This window comes from Myotis yumanensis, unplaced genomic scaffold, assembly GCF_028538775.1.
Source record: "Myotis yumanensis isolate MYYU_CA2020_CCGP unplaced genomic scaffold, mMyoYum1.0.hap1 SCAF_1, whole genome shotgun sequence".
Lineage (NCBI taxonomy): Eukaryota > Metazoa > Chordata > Mammalia > Chiroptera > Vespertilionidae > Myotis > Myotis yumanensis.
In genome coordinates this window covers 186,218,835-186,239,606 of record NW_027223752.1, presented here as the reverse complement: position 1 = coordinate 186,239,606, position 20,772 = coordinate 186,218,835, and the positions used below count along the sequence as shown (strand labels likewise).

General features: G+C 36.8%; 1 protein-coding gene across 6 annotated transcripts in view; it reads right to left on the bottom strand.

Annotated features, from left to right (window-relative positions):
- LIN54 (lin-54 DREAM MuvB core complex component) overlaps positions 1-20,772 on the bottom strand; it is a 66,309-nt gene that overhangs the window by 41,239 nt on the left and 4,298 nt on the right. For 3 of the 6 annotated variants that reach the window (XM_070393950.1, XM_070393940.1, XM_070393959.1), the window contains exons 2-3: positions 9,910-10,625; positions 6,020-6,143 (exon numbers count right to left, since the gene is read on the bottom strand). In XM_070393950.1, the coding sequence (XP_070250051.1) occupies positions 6,020-6,143; positions 9,910-10,593 (808 nt within the window). In that variant the 5' untranslated portion in view covers positions 10,594-10,625. The remainder of the gene's footprint in view (positions 1-6,019; positions 6,144-9,909; positions 10,626-20,772) is intronic. The other 3 variants (XM_070393976.1, XM_070393968.1, XM_070393986.1) reach the window with 1 other exon arrangement.

Sequence of the window (20,772 nt, the reverse complement as noted above, 5' to 3'; positions counted from 1 at the left end):
CTCTCTCTCTCTTTCTCTCTCTCCATATTCTCAGGTGAAGATTTAAAATAAAAAACGAGACTGTGTGATAGTCATTAGTGCCATTCATCAAGTATTCTGGGGACTTGGTAGGAGTGCACTTTCTATCCTTCCCCATTCAGTGTGGTGAGATTTGGACCAATGTGACTAGTTCTGGCCAATGAAATATGAATAGAAGTGTGGTGTGTCATTTCTTTGCCAGAACACTTACTTCCTGTGGAAGGCCTTTCAAAGCTCTTTTTCTCTGCCACATTTGAGGTGATGGCTCTCCTATCAGCCTGGGTCCTAAGAGACTCATGAGAAGAATCCCCCCTCTCTAAATCCACAATGGACATGCAGAAAGTCATGAAGTATAAGTAGAAAAATAAAAATTGGGTATTTTTAAAAAACTTCTGAATTTAGAGATTATTTATTATGGCAGGAAAAGCAAGATTAATAGGCTGTCAAGTTGAAGGATTAGAACCATCAGCTGCACAGCACTAATGCATAGAAATAAAAATATTCAGCTTAGCTCTAAGAAAAAACTTCTAACAAAATTTTCCAATTGAAATGACTGTTTTAACACATGAGTTTTTAGTCACTGAAAGTGTTTCAAGCAGGTGCTGGATAATCAAATCAACTGAGGGGCCTGCTTGTTTTTCATCGAGATAGCACCTCTGATTATCTAATCTCCAAATCCCTTTTTATCCTTAGCTCTGTAGACAAATTCAAGCAAGTATGCAAGTTATACAATTTCACCCTGAAATCAACTTGCAAGGCATTTATAATTTAGTCAGGTGTCGTCCACCCGAATCAAAAGACATATTCCTAAAAGCTACAGACGGGGCAGTTTGGGACAGAGAGCTAACATATCTGAGCGAGGACTAATTCTATCAGAGATTAATTCATTAGTGAATATTTTCACATTGATGAAGTTTGCTACACTGTAGCAACCTTGTACCTTGGGAGCTCTGATAATAAGGACCTCTGTATCTCACTTAACATCTCAAAAGTCTTGTGCAGTGGTTGGTATCAACATTTAACATAAATAAGATGAACAGATACTTGGTATTTACCCAAGATCAAAGAGAAAATGAAAGAGCCATGACTAAAACACAAGTCTCCCAATAGCTCCTTCCATACCACTGCACTGCTTCCATGATATACATATCACTTAACAATACATTTACTGAAACACATCTTTGTGCCAGAAACTGCTAGATACTGGAAGGACAGAGGTGAAAGAACTACCATCAATGTGCTACGTACATACATGCTATCACACAGATGGACCATTAGCCAGTCATAAAAGGACAAAGTCAAAATGAGAGAGACAGAAAGTCTCTGCTGGGGCTGGAAGGAGATAGGAATGGGGAGTTACTATTTAACTAGAGGCCTGGTGCACGAATTCGTGCACCAGTGGGGTCCCTCAGCCTGGCCTGCGGGATCAGGCTGGAACCAGCTCTCCGACATCCCCCGAGGGGTCCCAGATTGCAAGAGGGTGCAGGCCAAGCTGAGGGACCCCACCGGTGCACAATAGAAGCCGGGGAAGGACACGGGAGGTTGGCCAATGGGGAGGGAGCGTGGGAGGGCTCCAGGACATGCCCAGCCCATTTTGCTCAGTCCATATCAGCTGGACCCCAGCAGCAAGCTAACCTACCAGTCGGAGCATCTGCCCCTGGTGGTCAGTGCACATCATAGCTAGCAGTTCAGCGGCCTTAACATATCATTAGCATGTTATACTTTGATTGGTTGAACGCCCAACTGGTCGACCAGACCCTTAGCATATTAAGCTTTTATTATACAGGACGAGAGGCCTGATGCATGAAATTCTTCATGCAAGAGTAGGCCTTCTTTCCCCCAGCTGTCAGCACCAGCTTCCCTCTGGCAGCCGGGACCTGGGCTTCCCTCACAGCCTCGGCTCCATCCAGAAGGTCATCCAGTCTAATTAGCATATTATGCTTTTATTATTATAGATAGGTACAGAGATTCCATTTTGCAAAATGAAAAGAGTTCTGGAGATGGACAGTGGTGATGGTTTTACAATGATGTGAATATATTTAATGCCACTGAATTATCCACTTTAAAATGATTAAAACGGTCAACTTTATGCTACATATATTTTACAACTTAAAAAAATTAATTTAAAAAAACTAGATGGTAAAACAAAAAAAATTACCATTAAGAAAAAAATAAAATAAAATAATGAGTCCTGGCCAGCGTTGTTCAGTGGTTAGAATGTCTGACTGGGGATCCAGGGGTCATGGGTTCAATTCCTGCTCAAGGACATGTATCTGAGTTGCAGGTTCATTCCCCAGTCCCAGTCAGGAGGAGTGCAGGAGGCAACCAATCAATGTGTCTCTCTCACATCAATGTTCCTCCCTCTCTCTCCCCTCCCTCTAAGAAATCAATGGGAAAAATATCCTCGAGTGAGAATTAACAAAAAGAAAAATAATGAATTTAATAGGGAGACAAACAAGAAAGACAAATACTATAATATAGTATGACTAAAAGAAATTCTAAAAAACTAGTGTGAGATTTAAAAGAAGTCTAATTAAAGTATTTGGTAGGTATGATTAAGTTTTATGGGAATACATAGAAGATAGTCAGAGTAAGAGTATTTGACTAGGGGTCAAAAGCTTTCAAAACAGGAGGTAATCCAAAGATAAAATGGATGAGGTAGCCATGAGGACAGCAAAGAAAGACATTTCAGGTAAAAGGAACAGTGCCAAGATCGAAAGTTCATTTGGTAATCTCTTAAAATAAGTTAAATCAGTAGATCTGGAGCTGACAGGAGGTAAAAATGAAAAAGGTATGTATGAGATCATAAATGCTTTTAATGCTAAGAAAGCACCGGCATTTGAACTTAATCCTAATGGATCGAAGCCCAGAAATGAGAAAGCCCAAAAAATTCTAAGCAAGGGTGTGACAAGATCAGATTTCCATTTCAGAAAAATCACATATTTACAAACATAAGTTTATCTTGACTGTCAGAATGAGCTCAAAAGTCATTTAAAAAAACACACACATCTAAATGTACTTTGAAAGATCATTAGCTACAAAATAAAGATAGGTCTCCTTGAATAAGACAATGCAACAGAAGAGCTATTTCAATGGTTTAAAATTTGGTTTTCATGAATTTAAAAGGCTATAAAGAACTAGTTAACAGTAGAAATTATCCCCCAAACTGAACTTTAACATCAACAATTCTAGTGAAATTTAATAGAAGTCTACCTCAATGCATTGTGGTAGGGCTAATAAATTCTGTAATTAAAGATGAAGCTATAGTCGGTGTGCAACACGTTATAAATGACCCAAAGACCCAGCAATGACATAGTCATATTATAATCAAATGTTAAGAGGTGAAACCAGGACATTAACTAAAAATACATTCAGACACTTCTGCAGACACCACATGTGTAGTATACAATTTTCCCACATAATTTTAAAAATTTAAGGGATTCTCTCAAACTCCAAAACAGTAAAGAATATTGTACTGAGACATTCCTCTCCTGGTTAACCAGTTTCACCTATGAAAAACCTCCGAGGGATCTGGAGGCCCCTTTTTCTACAATACATCCAAGCCTTGCTCACTTTCAGCCAACTGAAGCCCACTTCCTAAACCAGCTCCAAATCCCAATCCTTTCCAATCTTTCCTCTGGGGCTATATCTGCCTCCCATGCAGTCCTCAAGACACCAGCCTCCTATATCCACCACAAATCTCATTTGAGGACAAAAGAGAAAGAAAGCATTCACTCACCCAACACTGTCTTCATATCACAATCTTTCTATGCCTTCTCTCATTTGCTAAAATGAGAAGCCTCCTTACACACAATTCCAAACCTCAAGAAAATGGCAAATCATGGCCACTGACTTCAGAGTTGCCTACTGTTATGCTGTCTGTAAACTTACCAAAGACAGTAGTAGGTGGCTTCAATTTATACCCCTTCTCCCACCCACAGTTAGTTAAAATTTGAAGCACACTCATCAAGAATACATAAAGGAACCTTGGCCAGGTAGCTCAGTTGGTTGGAGTGTGATGCTCCCAGGTTTTAGGTTTGATCCCTGGTCAGGTTACATACAAGAATCAAACAAAGAATGCATAAATAAGTGGAACAACAAATGATGTTTCTCTCTCTCTCTCTCTCTCTCTCTCTCTCTCTCCCCCCCTCTGCCTCTCCCTCCAAAATTAATTAAAAAATTTTTAAAAGAGCCGGTTTGGCTCAGTTGATAGAGCGTCGGCCTGCGGACTGAAGGGTCCCAGGTTCGATTCTGGTCAAGGGCATGTACCTTGGTTGCGGGCACATCCCCAGTAGGGAGTGTGCAGGAGGCAGCTGATCGATGTTTCTCTCTCATTGATGTTTCTAACTCTCTATCCCTCTCCCTTCCTCTCTGTACAAAACCAATAAAATATATTCAAAAAAAATTTTTTTAAAAGAATGCACAAAGAATGGGTAATTAGCATTTGAACTTCTCTAGTCAGTCTACCATCCAGAGGTGCTTCCTTATAGCACAATGGAAATTAGAAATGAGTTCTAAATTGGTGAAGAGTCATGTCAGTTTAACTCTGAATTAAAGACCAGTCACCATGGCTTTGTGACTTTCTCTAGAAATACTAAGCTGCTTGCCAAGCAAGGAGTTAAGAAGAAAGATGGACTTAACCAAGCTATTATAGAAAGAGACAAGGAAAAGATAATCAATGGTGTTTGGAAGGGATTGAAAATGATGGGTCATGGACTCCATGTTGAATAAGGAAGACTGTGAGGACAGGAATGGGCTGATTATTAATAAGAAAGTGGGAGGGTTAATGGATCAGAGATTTCAAAGTCAAAGAACTGCCAGACTGGGAGTACAAAGGAAGATAATCTAGAATAAAGAGAATGAAATAATAAAATCAAGAAAGAGGTCTAGCCCTGGCCGGGTAGCTCAGTTGGTTAGAGCACATTGTCCCAATACCTCAAGATTGTGGGTTCGATCCCTGGTCAGGACACATACAAGAGGCAACCAATGAATGCATAAATAAGTGGAACAACAAATCGATGTTTCTCTCTCTCTCCCTTCTTCTCTCTATAAAATCAATTTTTAAAAAAAGATTTCTGAGATCTTAGTTGAGTGATGACAAAAATTTTTAAATTTTTTTATTGATTTCAGAGAGGAAGGGAGAGGGAGAGAGAGATAGAAACATCAATGATGAAAGAGAATCATTTATCGGCTGCCTCCTGCACACACCCTACTGGGGATCTAGCTGCAACCCAGGCATGCGCCCTGTCCAGGAATCAAACTGTGACCTCCTGGTTCACAGGTTGATGCTCAACCACTGAGCCACGCCAGTCAGGCTGATGACAAATTTTAAAGTATATAATAAAAGAGAATTGGGTCACATTATGGAATTTGCTGGCAAAATATAGCTAAAATTCTGTTATCACTTAAGTAACTGCATCATTGTGACAATTTTCTATTCATAGAAAACTGCATATAGAGCATATTAAAATACTGAAACCAAAAATTCAAACAGAAACCATGAAATACTATTCTCCCATGTGTATTAATTTAAAACTATTAGACTTAGCACATGTGCTCTAGAGACAAACTGCCTAGGCTCAAACTCCAGGCGCCCATTTACTAGATGAGTACCTCCATTTCCACAATGGCAAATTAGGGCTGGTATTAGTATCTACTTCACAGATTTGTCAGAGGATTATAGAAGCCACTATATGTAAAGAGCTAAGAATAGTGCAGGGCACATAATAAACACTAATAGCTAATATTATTAGAGTTTAAGACTTTGTACTACTTTCATGGTAAAATTCTACCCCAAACTAAGGAGACTAAAGTAATGGACTAATTTTGAGATAAGGCATTTTGCTTGCAGCACACATTTAATAAGTGAAACATTTCTTATTAACAAGTTTGGTTTATAGAAAGCTTATTTCACTAATACATTTCAAGGTGGCAGAACAGCCTTTTATAAACATAAGAGAAAGATAAATATATAGCTTAATAAACTATAAAGAAATATAACCTGCAATGACTGGTGGTGATACTTGAGTTGTCTGTCCTGTAACTGCTTTACTATTAATTGGTTTTGCAAAGATCAGCTTCGTGATTACTGGACCAGAGGTTGGTGTTCGAGGCTTCTTAGCAATCTGAAATATATAAATAACTATGAAGACCATTTGTTTCTATAAAACACCTTTTCAATCACAATTAAACAAAAGATTGGTATTCAGAAGTACACATGAAGCCAGTTCACTTAACAAAATATATCTAAGTATTAATGTTAAAAACACTTAAAATGTAGCCATTAATTAGAATATCATTATAACACCCTTAGGCCAATATATAGTAATACCTTTGCATTTCACTGTAAATTCTTATTTTAGTCTCTGGGATATAGATATATGTTGAAAAACAAATTAATATTTTAAAATAATGCTTAATAAGTTCATTTAAAAAACATTTAATAATAAAACACTATGACACAGCAATATTCTTTTTCAAAAGAACAAATTATTCAATAATAAAAAGATGGAGCAAAGTAAGTTAAGAGAGAATAGTGTAAATGTAATTAGATAGACCCCTGGAAACAAAATATAAATACACATTAAAGATGTGCTTATGATTATACGTTCAGCTTTAGATCTACATTTCAGGGGTAGATAAATGAAGAACTGAATAAGTTAATGCCCTTGGATATAAAGAGCCATCTTGGGCAAAACAAAGACTATTCTAAAGGCAAAACCACTCAAATATTATTTACTAAGATACTGTTTACAAGACTATGAGTTCCTTGAAGAGAGAACATTTTAGTCATCTCTGATCTTAGGTTATATATTGGCACACTGTTAACCTGAACTAAAATTCTTCACAAGTCAAAGAAGGTAGAATTACCAATGTTTTTATATTGAAATTATCAGTGTATGCAAAGACATAGCTTCTTCTAAAAGTTAGAAGCAGAAACTTAGATATAATAAAAATCAGACTTTCAGAGCAGGAAGGGAATTAAGTATTAATTTTATCTTTGGACAGATATGAAAATTGAGGCCTTGAAAGTACTTTTTAATATTGGAAATAATGACTCAAAATGAATAAACATGAACAACTTGAATGACACAAATATACCAGAAGCTGAACTAAATTATCAGCTTGTGATCAAACTATAAATTAAACTAAATAAAACCTTTTGTTACACTTAGCATATATTACTTTCTTACACTGAGAACATATTACTAACAAAACAAAATGAAATATAAATCACTTTTTTAAAAAACATGGGATCAATTACCACATTTAAAAATACCCAGCTTGCAAAACTCTGATAAATTATTTATACCCAAATAAATTCATAATTGTACTTTAAAAAACACTGATTCAATTTGGGAGACATACAGGAGATATTTTCCTCAAATGTGTTTACAAGCTTTAAACTCTAAAGTGAGTCAGAATATGTCATCTATTGACTTAGTATTAATAATCTCAAGAGGTAGAAGTATTGATATTTTTAAAATCCATTTCTCAAAATAAATAATCTTATCTATAAAGATTAGGAACTTAAAGTATTTACCTATTTTTAACTGACTTTCACAATCATCTGACAATATGAATACATACCAATAAAAAAACAATACAACCAAAAGCACAATAACTTATCAAATGAACAATCTCAACCTGACCTCTAGTTATGTTTTTTAATGGAGCTTTGCTGAAAAATAATGATTTCCAGTTCAGTTAAGGAACCATAATTTTTACATTATGAATTATATAAACTACCCTAGAACAAAATTACTTTATTAAGTAAAAAACAACAACAACATGAAGGATCATTTATGTCAACTGTATCCAATCAGCAGATTAAGACAAAAATGAATCAAAAAGGAAATTTACAAATAGCCAAATATCTGATCAAATAATATATACAGCTAATTTTTGGCACTGTGTTGTATAGGTACAGGAACTAGTTTGGAGTAATGCTGTTCCATACTGCTAGTTATTCATTTCTCTTATTATACTATGCATAAGAAACATGGGAAAGTGTTTATATATCTGTAATTAAGTGTGACTATACCTCTTTGTTACTGCCTCTGGCCTCAACTGTCACCTCTTTCCTTCATTTTTCAAGATGGGTCTCCTTCTTCCACCCTTACCTGCTGTCCATACCCTAACAGTTTCAATACTCATTAAACTTAAGACAACGCTGAGGACTGTCTAGGAAAAAAACCAGAGAATCATATACACCATGTAATAATAAACCAAATATTCTGGTGCCTAAGCAGGAAACATATAGATGTGTAGCTTACTTGTTTTTTCTGTGTTTCAGGGCTTTGTAGATTACTTTTGAGTTAGAAGGACTTGGGTTGCCTAAAAATAACTGGACAAGTAGAGTAATATCCTAAAAGGGGTTTCTTTTGTTTTTGTTATTGTGGTGTTTTTTTAAAACCAAAGTTCTTTTTCATAAACAGAATTATGGTTTATAAAAGTAACAACAATAAAAGAAGTTGTAAGAATTAGTTCCCAGTCTTTGTTTTTATTGTCAGTACGTAGGTGATTATAGTAAAAAACTAGTGGATACAAGTAAATTGGTCATTAAAACAGTATGTATACATTGCTCTTGCAAATGAAAAAAAAATGACATTCTGATTTACATTATCAGTTTCTTGTGAATTGATTATGAGCCACATCCCCAATAAAAAACAAGTTTCAAAACTGATTTTTTAAAAAGCTGAGGACAAGATGCTAGATGGTGATAACTCATTCAAGAGACCTTCATCAAAATAAGTAAAAGGAAGTCAGAGATAAGTGAGATGACAATGAACAGAAAAGAATACAATATTTAATAGTACTAGAAGGGACATGGGCAAATTACAAGGTTTGAGAAATCTTACAAAGTTCTTAAATAAAAAGCCCATGACATAATAACCAAACATTATTTCTAACATCAGCTGAGAGTGGATAGTTTCCCAAACCTTCCTATTTCTTTATACACCTGCTTTAATTCTCTAAATCCTGCCTTCTTTTTTGTAAAAGGCAATTCTTTCAAACAGGGAATGTATTTGTGTTCCCTGGTCTTAAGTGGATCATTATATTTCTAAGAGTAGTGGTGACCAAAAAAAGGCCTACTTGGGCATGAAAAATGGGAAGCCATTTAACAAATGTTCTGTTAACCTTCTCTGTTAAAGTCCTTTTTATACTGATAATAGGTACCATTTTGAAGGATCCTCAAAGTTTTGAGAACTACAAGTACTTTCACCATGCTCACATAACCTTCTACCAGCTAAAGTAAAAAACTCAGAGATGATAAGTAACTTATCCAGTTCCACAGATGTCAGGGTAGCAGAGAGGCGACTCAAACCTAGTTGGTCCAACTCTAAAGCCTATGTGTTACCTTCCATCACATGGCACTACCTTTTCCAATATGTAAACATGAGTGATGAAAATGGACAGTAAACGCCAAAGAAAGGCACAAACTGGCTAGTATGTACTATTTCAGACTCCAAGGGTTTCTCAGAGTAGCAAGTTTTCCTAGACTTTCGCCATCTGTTAACTAAAAAAAATCATGTCTGAATGATTTTTTGACAGCCCATCAGCAATTGTGGCATCTTTATACCAGCAGAACATCCTTGTAATCAAACTATTACAAAGAATAAAATGCATTTAAAAATGAGTACAAAGCTATAAATACACTCATCTGGAATTTAACCAAAATTAAGTTTGCTCTAAGTTCTCTAGCAAAAATATCCAAAGGATTAGACATATCAAACTTTACCAGAAAAAAACGCAATACCCACACACAATTACTAAACACAACATTCAAAAGAATTCAGTAACAGCTAAGCATTTAATTATCCTACAAACACAACTACCAATCAACTTAATTTTTAACATGCATTTTAATTCATAAGCCCCCTTTTTTACCTGTACTGTTTTTAACTGTTGGGTCTGTAACACAGAGGGCTGAGTTGTAGTATTAATCAGTTGATTTCCTGGGGTCAATGCTGAGACACCAATGACAGGTTTCACCTCTGGCCTCCCTCCAATGGTAACTACTTTAATTTGCTGCGGTGGTAACTTAGCATCTCCTGACTGGGCCTGAGTTGTGACTTTCTGAGCCTGGGGCAGTTGGCTATGGGGTAGTGCTAAAACAATTGGTGAACCAGACTTGCCCAAAGTTGTTAAAATTAACTTCTGTCCATCTGGTTTAAGGGTCTGATTGCCAAGTTTAAGATCAGATGTCTGTGATACTTTGTTTAAAATAATCTGATTGGCAGATATAGTCACAGGAGTCTGAGCACCAAGTTTTTGAAGGCCACTTGGAAAAGCTGGTTTCACTGTGGTATTAGAATCTGCTTTAGTAACTGTGGTATTCACTGCCACTTGGTTAGTGTGGTTACTGTACACTGTGATTGGCTCCGTGGAAATGGGCGTGGCCGTAGAGTCGCCAGTAGAATGTATGTTGACCATTTCTTCCAGTTCTGTCTCCATGGGGATTGGGGATGAAACAATAACAGCCTCAATACTATCCTCATCCACTAACGTTATACCAGTGTCCATTATCTCCTCTGGAAGCAAGCTATTCACCTCAGCGGGCACCACCTCCATGGTCGTTCTCCTTCGAGAAAGCGGATCAGGCACTGCAATAGAAGTTGAAAAATAAAAAATTACTAGGGTTCAAAATAGTTTTAAGAGAAGAACAAAATTATTTGAGAAAAATGCAAGTAACAAAATTTAAAATGACATTTTTTATTGATGTATAATTGAATAAAGGATACTCCTGATGTGGATGTGAGTTAAACCATTTTAACATATCCTCAACTTTCAAAATCTTTGACATGTCTGATGATCATCTTATTTCTTCCCATTTTTTTCCCTATTGACAGACTTAAAAACTGCTGAAGCACACAAAGAAATAAAGATTTTAAAATATAAACAGATATTGGAAAAATATCTTCAAATCTCCAGTGAGCTAGATCCTAAAATGATGGAATTTATACCATTTCTAAAAATCCATTAAATACTCAAATTAATGGTAAAAGAGTTTTTAGAGTAATCCATCTCAGCAACTGAAGATCAAAAGGCTTATTTGGCCCAAGTTTGATCAATTAGTTTCATACCAAAGAAAACCTTATTTGGAAAAAAGATTCTCAAATCCTCCTCAGCCATTTAAAATATCAAAAACGGCATCATTTGAGAGGTATACAGCCAGTCCCCCTAAAGAAAAAAATGTTAAAAATAATAAAGCAGATTACGAACAAATCAGAACTCCCAATAAGAGTCAGTTATCTCCACTTATTAAAGAAAGTACATCATGTTTATGGCTGACTAAATAGCATTAAGTTATTTGCCTGTAAATATCAAAGATTCATAGGAACCTAATCAATAATTCTTCTTCCTTTTTTAAAATATAAAAATGCAATACCCATTCCAAGATTAACAGGCATGAGTTACAAATTATAATTATTAACATTGACAAATATTAATACTGCCCAAATTAGTCATCATTTTGAACACTTACTATCAAACAGTAATGCTGGCAATTTAATTTACCGTCATAACAACTCTGAGATGGTAACATTACCACCCCCATTTTGTAGATGAAGAAACTTAGGTTAAATAATTTGCCCAAGGTCACATAAGCTAGTAAATGGAAGAGCTAGGACTCAAACTCGGGATATGTTTTACGATAACAAAGTTCATAATTTTAATTACAAAATTATATTGCCTTGAAGTTTTACCACTGGTATTTTTAAATGGACAAAAAATAAGTCTACTCCTTTACAGTCAATCTCACCCTACACAATCACTGATCTATTCTGTTACTATAGATTAGTTCCGCTTTTTTGCCCATTCTAGGAGTTCACATAAATGAATCACAGGTATGTATTCATGACATAAAGGAAATCATATGGTATGAACTCTTCCCTCTCAGCATGCTGGGATTTATCTTTACTCTTGCATTTTGTCCTGTTCATTTTTATTGTTGAGTAATATTCCCTTGTAAGAATCTACCATGATTTGTTTATCTATTCACCAACTGATGGACATCTGGATTGTTTCCAATTTGAGTTCTTATGAATAATTCTGCTACGAACACTCAAGTTCAAATTTTTTATGTATGCATATTTTCTTTTATTTTGATTAATACCTAGAAATTAACTTGCCAGATCATACGGTAAGGTTATTTTAAACTTTACATGAAACTGCCAAACGATTTCCCAACTTGGTTGTACCATTTTATACACCCACCGGAAATGTACAACAGTTCCAGCTGTTCTACATCGTCACCAACAATTGGTATTGTCAGTCTTTATAATTTTAGCCATTCTAGCAGTATGAAGTGATATTTCATTGTGGTTTTAATTTAATTACCAGATGACTAATGATGTTGAGCAACTTTTCATATGTGTATTGCCTATTGGTATATTTTCTTTTGAAAATTGCCTGTTAAAATCTTTTGCCATTCTTAAAATACTATTGTGGGTTTTTTTGTTTTTTGTTTTGTCTTCTTTAGTTAGGTGAGTTCTTTATATATATATATATATATATATATATATATATATATATATATATATATATATATATATACTAAAGGCCCAGTGCATGAAATTCATGCACGGGTAGGGTCCCTAGGCCTGGTGGGTGATCAGGGCTGATCTGTGAGGCCTGCGGGCTAGCGGCAGCTCCTGCATTGAGCATCTGCCCCCTGGTGGTCAGTGCACATCATAGCGACCGGTCATTCCACCAGTCATTCTGCTGTTCGGTTGATTTGCATATTAGGTTTTTATTATATACATATACTGCAAAATCATCAGTCACAATAACTTGTAGCTCAAAAGAATCACTAGGGTTTTGGGACCCCAAAGTACAAGCACTTCTCTACATATGGCTCTTCCTGATAGGAGAATCCATTCTGGCACTCATGGGCATTTACAATACAAGCATGTAAGCCCGTCCGGTGTGGCTCGGTGGTTAATCGTTGACCTATAAACCAGGAGGTCACGGTTCCTGGCTCAATGTCGGGCGTGCAGGAGGCAACCAATCAATGATTCTCTCTCATCACTGAGGTTTCTATTCCTCTCTCCCTTTCTCTCTGAAATAAATAAAAATACATTTTTAAATACATAAATAAATAAATAAAATCAATACCAAATATACCTTAGCATTGGAAATCACAACAGTACACAACAACAAAGACTCTACCCCCAAAAATGTCACATTGCCTTTCCTCTCCTACTGCAAACCTTGCCCAAACCCCATCAGTTGCATCTGAACACCCTATCCTCCCAAAGAATAAGGTAGGATGATGACTTGAGTGCCAGTATCCGATAGAGCCATAAATGTTTAACTCTCTCCTCTGCCTAAAGTTCCCCCAGCATATTTAGATATGTGGGTTTGGCCTTTGATTCTCCTTTAAGGATTGGGATACCTCAACCCAACCCCTATTCATCTTTCTTCTTAAAACACCTGAACTCCAGGTGTAGGAAGAGGGAAAGGTCAGGCCATGAAGGGAAATAGTGGTCTGATAGTGCATTTACTTTAAAAATTTTAAGTAGCCACATTTGCATCTCAACTAAACAAACTCTTAATATTTTCAACCCACCCAAAGCTCTATATCCTCATTTCCCACACAATTTTCTCACCTTTGGGGACTCAATTCAGCTGCTGAAGCCACACTGTCTTTCAGCTGAAGCCATGGAGATGAATGTACAACAACCAAAGCACCATTTGGGCTATCTCTCAGCTCAGCCCCTAAATGTTCATTAAGAGGTAGAACACTGGAGGACTCTTATTCTCCCTGCCCCTGTCACCCTTGCCCACCACTTGGGTGAGAATATTCAATACCCAGAGTGTTGTCCTATCCTCTAACCCAGACCACACAGCCCTCATCTTTCCTCTTTCAGAAAGCCATGTCTGTGAGCACTTCATCCTCAAGACTAAAACTGTCAAGAATTGTGAGGCATTTGAGATTTTTGACCCTCCAAGCAAGCAACCAAAGTAGCCCATTACTGTTTCATGGATACTGGCAGACCACACAGTAGTCCTTAGGTCAGAGACGCAGGACTTACTACTCACAGCACAGAAGGAACATGAGCACCATGTTCAGTTCCTTCACTGCCCAAGTCCCACAGAGCAGAAGTGAAGATGCAGTGCTGTCAAGGGGCTTGTATCCCATCTGAGGATATTGCTGACTTCTATTTGCTAATATTTTGTTAACCATTTCTGTCTACACTCATGAGGGATATTGGTAAGTTTTTTTTCTTGTAGTGGCTGTCTGGGGATAATGCTACCCTAATAAAATGAGTTAGGACATGTTCCCTCCTCTTCAATTTTCAGAAAAAAATCTTCCTGAAATGTGCTAAAACTCACCAGTAAAGCTATCTACACATAAAATTTTCTTTGTGGAGAAACCATCAACAAAACAACAAGAAAGCCCACTGTATGGGAAAACATATTTGCCAATGTTATCACCGATAAGGGTTTAATCTCCAACATTTATAGGGAACTCATACAACTTAACAAAAGGGAGATAAACAATCCAATCAAAAAATGGGCAAAGGACCTAAATAGACACCTTTCAAAAGAGGACATTCAGAAAGCCAAGAGACATATGAAAACATGCTCCAAGTCACTAATCATCCGAGAAACGCAAATCAAAACAACAATGAGGTACCATCTTACACCTGTCAGACTGGCTATCATCAACAAATCAACAAACGACAAGTGCTGGAGAGGAAGTGGAGAAAAAGGGACACTTGTGCACTGCTGGTGGGAATGCAGACTGGTGCAGCCACTATGGAAGACAGTATGGAGTTTCCTCAAAAAGTTAAAAATGGAACTCCCATTTGACCCATTGATCCCACTGCTAGGAATATATCCCAAGAAACCAGAAACACCAATCAGAAAGGATATATGCATCCCTATGTTCATAGCAGCACAATTTACCATAGCTAAGATTTGGAAACAACCTAAGTGCTCATCAACAGATGAATGGATTAGAAAACTGTGGTACATATACACAATGGAATACTATGCTACTGTAAAAAAGAAGGAATTCTTACCATTTGCAACAGCATGGACAGAACTGGAGAGCATTATGCTAAGTGAAATAAGCCAGTCAATGAAGGAAAAAAACCACATGATCTCACTCATTTATGGATAATAAAGACCATTATAAACTGATGAACAAAAATAGATACAGAGGCAGAGCAGCATTAAAGACTGTCAAACTACAGCAGGAAGTCTGGGGAGGGTGGGGGGGGGGGGGGGTAAGAGATCAACCAAAGGACTTATATGCATGCATATAAGCATAACCAATGGACACAAGACACTGGAGGGTAGGGGAGGCTGGGGGAAGGTCAAGGGGGTAAAAAAAGGAGATAAATGTAATACTTGTAATATTTTAAGCAAAAAAAAGAAAGTTAAAATAAAATTTAAAAAAATTTTTCTTTGTGGGAAGGTTTTTAACTATAAATTCAATTTCTTCAATAAGTGTAGGGTTATTCAAGTTATCTCTTTCTTCAGGAGTAACTTTTGATATTTGAAAGTTTGTGTCCTTCAAAGAAATTTACTATTTCCTCTAAGTTGTCAAATTTATTAGCATAAAGTTATACATAATATTATTTTATTTTAATTTATGTTGAAAAATGCCAACTCTCCATTCCTCATTTTGGCAATTTGTCTTTTTTTTACTAGTCTGGCTGGAGATTTAGCGTTTTATTGATCTTTTCAAATAAGTATTTTGGTTCATTGATAGTCTCAAATGTCCATTTTTTATTTAATTGAGTTATCTTTGTCTCCTTCCTTCTATTTACTTTAGGTTTAATTTGTTCTTTAGAAGCTTAAAATGGAAGTATAAATCAGGGTTCAGCAAACTATTGTTCATTGACCAAATCAGACCCATGGTCTGTTTATGTGTGTGTGTGTGTGTGTGTGTGTGTATTGGAGACCTGGTGCATGAAATTTGTGCATGGGGGGGGGGGGGGGCAGGGGGGTCCCTCAGCCCAACCTGCACCCTCTCCAATCCGGGACCCCTCGGGGGATGTCCAACTGCTGGACTGGGTCTAAACCGGCAGTTGGACATCCCTCTCGCAATCCAGGACCACTGGCTCCTAACCGCTCACCTGCCTGCCTGCCTGATTGCCCCTAACCACTCTGCCTGCCTGCCTGATCTGACTAACCCCTCTGTCTGATTGCCCCTAACCCCTCTGCCTGCCTGCCTGATTGCCCCTAACCCCTCTGCCTGCCTGCCTGATTGCCGCTAACTGCTCCCCTGCCAGCCTGATCACCCCTAACTGCTCTCCCCTGCCAGCCTAATTGCTCCTAACTGCTCTCCCCTGCTGGCCTGATCGCCCCAACTGCCTCTGTCTCAGCCCCCGCCACCATGGCTTTGTCCGGAAGACATCCGGTCTATCCGGTCTAATTAGCATATTACCCTTTTATTAGTATAGACACATGCACTCATTGGTTGATCCTTGTATGTGCCCTGACCAGGGAGCAAACCCACAATCTTGGCATATTGGGATGGCATTCTAAACAACTGAGCTACCCGGCAGGGCTATATATAATTTTTTTACGGAGCCTAAAATATTTTCTATCTGGCCATTTATTTTATTTTTTTAAATATATTTTATTGGTTTTTTACAGAGAGGAAGGGAGAGGGAAAGAGAGTTAGAAACATCGATGAGAGAGAAACATCGATCAGCTGCCTCCTGCACACCCCCTATTGGGAATGTGCCCGCAACCAAGGTACATGCCCTTGACCAGAATCGAACCAGGGACCCTTCAGTCCGTAGGCCGACACTCTATCCACTGAGCCAAACCAGCCAGGGCTATCTGGCCCTTTATAGGAAAAGTTTGTCAACCCTTTCTTCTTTTCTCAAATAAGCACTTAATATTAAATATTTCCCCCAATGTTTCTTTAGCTGCTAATAGTTTAATGTTTTTATTATCATTCACTTCAAATGTTTTCTAATATTCCTATGATTTCATCTTTAACACTGGGAAAATAGAAAAAGTGTGCTATTTAGCCCTAGCTGGTTTGGCTCAGTGGATAGAGCGCCAGCCTGGGGACTGAAGGGTCCTGGGTTTGATTCTGGTCAAGGCCACATGCCTGGGTTGCAGGTTCAATCCCCAATAGGGGGTGTGCAGGAGGAAGCTGATCCATGATTCTCTCTCATCACTGATCAATCTTTCTTTCTCTCTCTCTCTCTTTCTCCCCCTCTCCCTTCCTCTCTGAAGTCAATAAAAAAGATATGCTATTTAATTTCCAAATATTTGTTGATTTGCTACCATATTATTGATTTCTAACTTACTCCTATTATTGTCAGAGAATGTAATACTCTATAACATTTCCATCATTTGAAATTAGAGAACTGTTTTATGGCTCAGTATATGGTCTATGTTGGTGAATATTGCATGTACATCTGAAAAGAATGTGTGTTCTGTAGTTACTGAGTATAGTGTTCTATAAATGTCAATTAGGTCAAGTTGGTTCATAGTGTTGTTCAAATCTTTTATATTCTCAGTTTCTCCTCTTCTGTCAACTACTGAGAAAGGCTGCTTAAATCTTCAAATATGATTATGGATTTGTCTACTTCTGTTATGTTTTTTTTACTTGTCCTATTAAAAGAAACTATGAGTTACAGGGCTAGAAGTCTCCTTTTGAACTAGGAATAAAGTTCAAACTTCAACAAGAAAAGATCTGATTGGTTTAGCCAGTCTCTATGTAGTATGGGGCTGTGCAGAGTCCTATAGCCAACACACCTCATAGCCACTGAGCAGACTACGATAACTGCTTTATGATTTAAACATCCATATCTGTTCAATCAGGGTCACAGGCCGAGCAGCTTATGCTAAAAGAAACTCTCAAAAGGAGCTTGTGGGTATGGCCATCTAGTTACATGAATCATCACTCTAATTTTATCCCTTAGGAATGGAAGATATGTAATAGGACATGCAACCTCATCATCACTGTGTGGAGGACCACTCCAAGAAAAAAAGAATATCATCACAAGCCAACAGACCTGAGGAGCTCTGGTTCACTTTGACTGTACAAGGGCTTATTTGTGAAAGTATGGTAGGAAAAGAATGCAGAATATACAATGCATTCCCTATGCCTCCAATATTTTTGCTCACGAAGTTCTAAAGGCAAAGTACAATTTGAAAGTCAGTACACTGAAGTTCCCCCCTCACAGTTGAACATGGTTGAATGATTTAAGCCTAATGAAGACTTAAAAATTGACTCATTTCAGAAAGTTTAATGATTTATAAATTTGTCTAACTTGTATTACATTTTAAAAATCTATCTAAATTAGTACCACCACTCTCACATCCACTGCCCTAAGGCATTCCATAGCCTTACTCGGGTATTTCCATCATAGCATCTATCACAATCTGAAAGTAGCTTTGTTTATAGTCTGATTCTTCCTCCCCCATTTTTAGAATGCAAGCTCCATGAGGACAGGGACTTGTCTGTCTTTATCACCACTTCCAACAAGAAAAGGTCTGTATCCGCTCTCCCCAGTGCCTAGAACAGAGCTGGCAAATGATAACCTCTCAATACAAATCTGAAGGATGAATAAATTAATCATGGAGAAGGGCTATTATCTAAAACTCTAGCATTATTTACACTGAGCTCTGAAAGATAACTTTGATTTGTCTATCTGAGTAACATAGGATTATATAATGCTCTGAGTCTTTACAACACTTAATAAACATACTGTCATAACTGAGAAACTCCTTTTCAAATAAGTTTCTAAATACTGATTTAGCTTTTAACCAGTATCTTCTGCAGTTATATTCCATCTGAAAGTCTACAAGGTTCGCTTAGCTTTTAACTAGCTTATGATTTTTATCAGTCATTTAATTAACAAATACTAATTGCTTCCCAACTTTGTGGAAGGCATTATGGGAAATTTACCAAAGGCCTTGCCCTGATAGAGTTTAGAAATCAATAGAAGAACAGCATGATCATAGTTGTACTTTGGGAGGTCTAACTTCATCTTAATGTTTTATTTGGGCTGGATGCAGGGAGACAATTACAATAATTAGTTCAAGACAGATAAATGGAGGGTCTGACTTAGAATAATGACAATGAAAACAAATGAATTAAATATAAAATGAAAATAACGTTAAGATAGAAATGACAAATGTTCTACAGTTTTATATTTTTTAAAGTGTTTCGTATAGAATATTACCAGTGTTGAAACCTGTCCTTTTCTTAGTTACAGGTGGAGACAATCTGGGTGAACAACTGTTTCATTCTTGCACATAAATAATACGAAGTGATGACCTATCACTGTATTACAGATGAGCGAGTAATTTACAGATGTTTAGACAGAAATATCTACATGTTTAATAATTATACTTTTGTACTTAGAGATTACCATCAGCTTTGATTCACTATAAAATTTGAATTTTAGCTTTGATTTCTAAAAGCAAACATTAATACTCAAAAACTAGATACACAACAATATTTCTTAAATTTAATTGGGAGTAGCAGACTATAAGCCATGAGTCCTGATGAAGATTTTTTAAGTTTATATTTTCATTTTGATACTTTTAAAAAATATATTCTGGATCATCTGGATAACAACCTCATATCTACAACCAATGGTACTAGAATTGGGGTGAGCTAAAGAAAAAGACACAGAACAGTCTTACAAGATAAATGACAGACATATTTACGCAAGGTGAAAGCCAAACCACCTAACCTGTGAGCATTCAAATACAGAAAAGTAGTACAGAAATTAGGTTATAATAGGATATATCATATATAGAAAACCCCCCATCTTGCCAAGGCAGACAATAAATAGTATATTATTCCTATGCAAAGAAAGATTTCGTTTCAGCAAAACAACATCATCCATCATTCTACATTTAATTTGCTTTACTGGTTTTATAGTTTGGCTTGTATTTCATTTATAAATTTACTTTTGTTTCTTGCGTACAAGCAGTAATCCTAAAGAATTTACATCTATATACATATAAAATTAAATATTTTAATAAAATTATTTAGGCCAACACTGGGGATTCACAATATTTCCCCCCCTTTTCATGCTTAAGACTAACATAGTGGGGGGGAAACACGGAGATTCAAATCAGAAATACCCATTTCCAAATCCTTGTTCTCTCAGCAGTTTAATGTATAAACCTAAGCAACAATTTCTAAGCCTCGTTTATTGGCAGGGTTAACTGTGAAGACAGTTATGTGGTACCCTATAATTCAAATGAAAGTTATTTTCCTCTATCTAAATTAGCTTCCTCTGATTTTTTTTTATGGCATTCAACATTCTATCAAACAGCAGTGTTTAAGGCCTTGCCATCTTTGATGTCTCTCTATAGAATTAGTCATTTATCACAATGTCTTCTTCCCACTACAACCAAGAATTTCCACATCTCCAAAGCTTTTAGCCTACAATCTATTTTTACCGCCACCTCCTCTAATCTATAACACATCCCACATAAAAACTACCGGATCTCTGTGGCTGTCACTCTCCTATTTTAAAAATTTCTGTAATTTTCAAAGCCTTCTGCATGCATTAAGGCCCTATTCAACCCTTCCAACCTACCTCTGATTCCTAAATTAAACATATCCTGAAGCAATGATATTGAGGTATCCCCTATCCCTAGCATAGTATGTAAAGCACAAATAACCAGTAGCATTATTTGGAAAAAATAATGGAAAAGTATAATGCTCCTCTCCCCCCATAAAGACACTGGACTATCTCCAGTGGCATAACTTTTCCTGTATTTCTTTCTAACACAATTCTAATTATTAAT